Source organism: Hydra vulgaris, chromosome 08, assembly GCF_038396675.1.
Source record: "Hydra vulgaris chromosome 08, alternate assembly HydraT2T_AEP".
NCBI lineage: Eukaryota > Metazoa > Cnidaria > Hydrozoa > Anthoathecata > Hydridae > Hydra > Hydra vulgaris.
In genome coordinates, this window is record NC_088927.1 from 25,856,920 (window position 1) to 25,860,148 (window position 3,229).

Sequence of the window (3,229 nt, forward strand, 5' to 3'; positions counted from 1 at the left end):
GGTATTGTTCTTCAAGTATTTTGGCATCATCTGATTTGAAAAGAGTTAAAAATATGGAGAAAAAATTTAATGAAAAGGAAAAAAGCAGGCGAAAGCAGTTATGAAGTATTCGTAAGGGATTTTTGGACAAAGATAAGGAAGAAGAGAGTTTATGTTATGGTGCATGAGAATTTTAGTCTATATTTACTTTTTATTTATTTACTATAAACAAATATTTAATCAAGTTGATAAGTGTTAAAATTGAAACTAAATCGCAAATCAAAAGAAAAACTTTTTTTTTTCAAACTGAAATACTACTTTAATAATAGTATTGTTTATTAATATTATCACTTTTTATAAACATATTTTATTTTAATTTCGCGTTAGTTTTACTCCACAACACGTTTATAATAAGATAATATTTGTCAATAGGTTTTTTTTTGTGTTTTTATATTTTTATTTGAAGTGTTTAATGTTTTTTTTTGTTTAAATGTGTTTTTCTCAGTTCTTTAAAATTCACGACTTTGCGGTAATTATCTCTTGATTCTCTTAACTGATTTTCATAAAATTTTCAGGAGTTATTCCTATAGTTACTATGGATGTCCCCTACCACTTTTATTGCATTATGATAACTCGGTAAAAAGATATTTAAGTCCAAATATGGTCAAAAATGCCCCTTTTTTGTTTTCGAAGTGTTCTTTTTATTTAAAAAAAAATGTTTAAAATTTTTCTTTTGTTTTGGTACAGGATCTTTTTCATTATATTAAAAGCAAGTCTGAAAAATTTCAAGTTGATACCATACATTGTTTTTGAGATATTCACCGCAACGAAATAACCCTATTTTGGGGTTTTCGGGACCAAATTTCTCAAGCCATTTAATAATCAAAAAAAAAAAAAAAAAAAAATTGTCATTAAAATGTAAATTTTAATCAACTTATATAAAAATAATTTCTAAAATATAGTTTTTGAAGGATTTTGTTTAATTAGTGGTCTACCACCTTAAGGCTATTGTCGAACCTGTTGAAATAAAAAATGTAGCATCTATCAAATGGGGTAAAGAAAACGAGAAAAACGCAGCTAAAGCATTTATGTCAACTGAGGGGATAAAACATCAAAACCCGAAATTAATAATATGTGGTTTATTTTTGCATAAACCACAACCATATCTTGGCGCTTCTCTGGACAACATTTTTCGATGTCAGTGTTGCCTAAAAGCTTGTGTAGAATATAAATGCCCGTTCAGTATTCGTGACGAAGAAATAAGTATTTCGTGGAAAAAAATTGACTTCTTGGAGATGGTTGACAACAAAGTCATGTTTAAAAAAATCACAAATACTACACCCAAATAATTGGCCAAATGGCAATCACTGGTTATAACTCAACATATTTTGTAGTCTATACAAAGAAAGATGTTATAGTAAACAAAATCACGTTTGATGAAGATCATTGGCAAAGAGTGCTTCCAAGTTTAATTCTGTTTTTTAAAACTTGGATTTGTACATTTATATACATGTTTATTGCGTAACAAGCCATGCTTAAATGAAAATGAATTTGATACTGAAAAAGATAACAGTATTGAATGCGATATTTGCGGTCTCTGGTTTCATTGGGAATGCTGTGGAATCAATAAAAAGACAATATTAAATGATAGATTTATTTGCATACTTTGCCAATAACTAAAAAGTACTTAAATATTGATTTATAGACATTTTTATATAGTTATGGAGATAAAAAGTGTATTATTTAAACATTATATAATAAAAAATTTATCTTTTTATGAGATTTTCAGTAACAAACTATTAATTTAGAAGATTTAAAAAGTTTATTAATTAATAAGGCACCTCCTTATTTAGTTTAAACTCTATATAAAAAAAAATCAAAGATAAAATTAAAATTTTTGTATGCAACATACCCATAAAAAAATGAAACAAAGTAGTTCACACAAAAAAAAGAAGACTAAATTAATATATACATATATATATATATATATATATATATATATATATATATATATATATATATATATATATATATATATATATATAGACACACATATATATAGATAGATAGATAGATAGAGAGATATAGGTTCATCATGTTCGCATATACACATACTTCTGTAAAAAATTTTATTTAGAAGAAAAAGTTAATGTTTTTGTTTTTAATTATTTAAAACAACTTATGCTTTGTTTTCATCAATGCAAAGTGGGGGCATAAAGTTTGTTAATGTGGCACATACTGTAATAATATTATCACATAAGGGCAACAATGTGACTGGCATTTCATTTTTTAATATGCGAAAGTTTTTCATACGCCCTTTGGATTGCTCAACATAAATTCTAACATTTGCAATTTTTAAAGTTTCCTGTACATCATTATATGTCATCTGAAAATTTGTATGTTTTGATGGGGGAATAGCTATGTAACACTGGTAAAATGCTAGAAGATCTTTAATTTTGAAACCTCTATCTGCAATAACTTGATCACCAGGTTGTAAATACTTCAAAAATCCGCAATCTTTAACTATGAAAACATCACTAGCTCTGCCACCATAACAATTAGACAAAAAAGAAACTGCACCATTGAGTGTTATTCCAACTAAACATTTTACAGTATAATGGTGTTTATAATTTGACCAACAAGCTGCAGCTATCTCCAAACTAGACGGTGTTTCAATAAAGAGTTCAGAACAATCAATTATTACAGAGCATTTTGGATAGTACTTTCTGAACATGGTTGGTAAATTTCTTTTTATAACATTTCTGTTTGGAAAATGTATAATCCATTTTAACTCAAGAGAAAATAGTTTTATCCATGTTATAAATACTGAACTGACTACAGAAGTAGAAATCATAAAACGATGAGCAAGATCTTCAGTTAAAAGAGCTAAGCGTAAACACATCATTACAAGAAGAAATTGCTGCAATGTTAGAGATTTTAATGATATTGTTTTTAAATCTCTTGGCAAAGATAAGTCTTTAGTTGTATTTTTCTTACCCTTCCAGTAGTGTATTATATTTCCTTTCCTCTGCAAATAAGAAAATAACATTTCAAAGATATTTGAATTTGCTAGGCCAGTAAAAAATTGAACATCAGAATCTCAAGTTAAATTAGCAAAAATCATTGATCCTCATATTGGTTCATTACACTGAATAGATTTATCACAAATTTCACTTTCTATAGCTAAACTTGTAGAGAAACTGTTTGAATATGATTCCACAATAAGATCCAATTTTTTAAGTTTTCTTCT

The 3,229-nt window shown here is 26.8% G+C and overlaps 1 protein-coding gene across 1 annotated transcript; it reads right to left on the reverse strand.

Moving 5' to 3' along the window:
• Positions 1-2,158: 2,158 nt before the first annotated feature.
• LOC136083170 (uncharacterized) lies at positions 2,159-3,028 on the reverse strand. Its single transcript, XM_065802576.1, has one exon. It carries the CDS (start codon positions 3,026-3,028, stop codon positions 2,159-2,161), a length of 870 nt encoding a protein of 289 aa, XP_065658648.1.
• Between the last annotated feature and the right edge of the window lie 201 nt (positions 3,029-3,229).

What these genes read in the sequence shown, in the direction of transcription:
- LOC136083170 (XM_065802576.1), bottom strand. Translation starts at nt 3,028, where the DNA reads ATGTTATTTTCTTATTTGCAGAGGAAAGGAAATATAATACACTACTGG.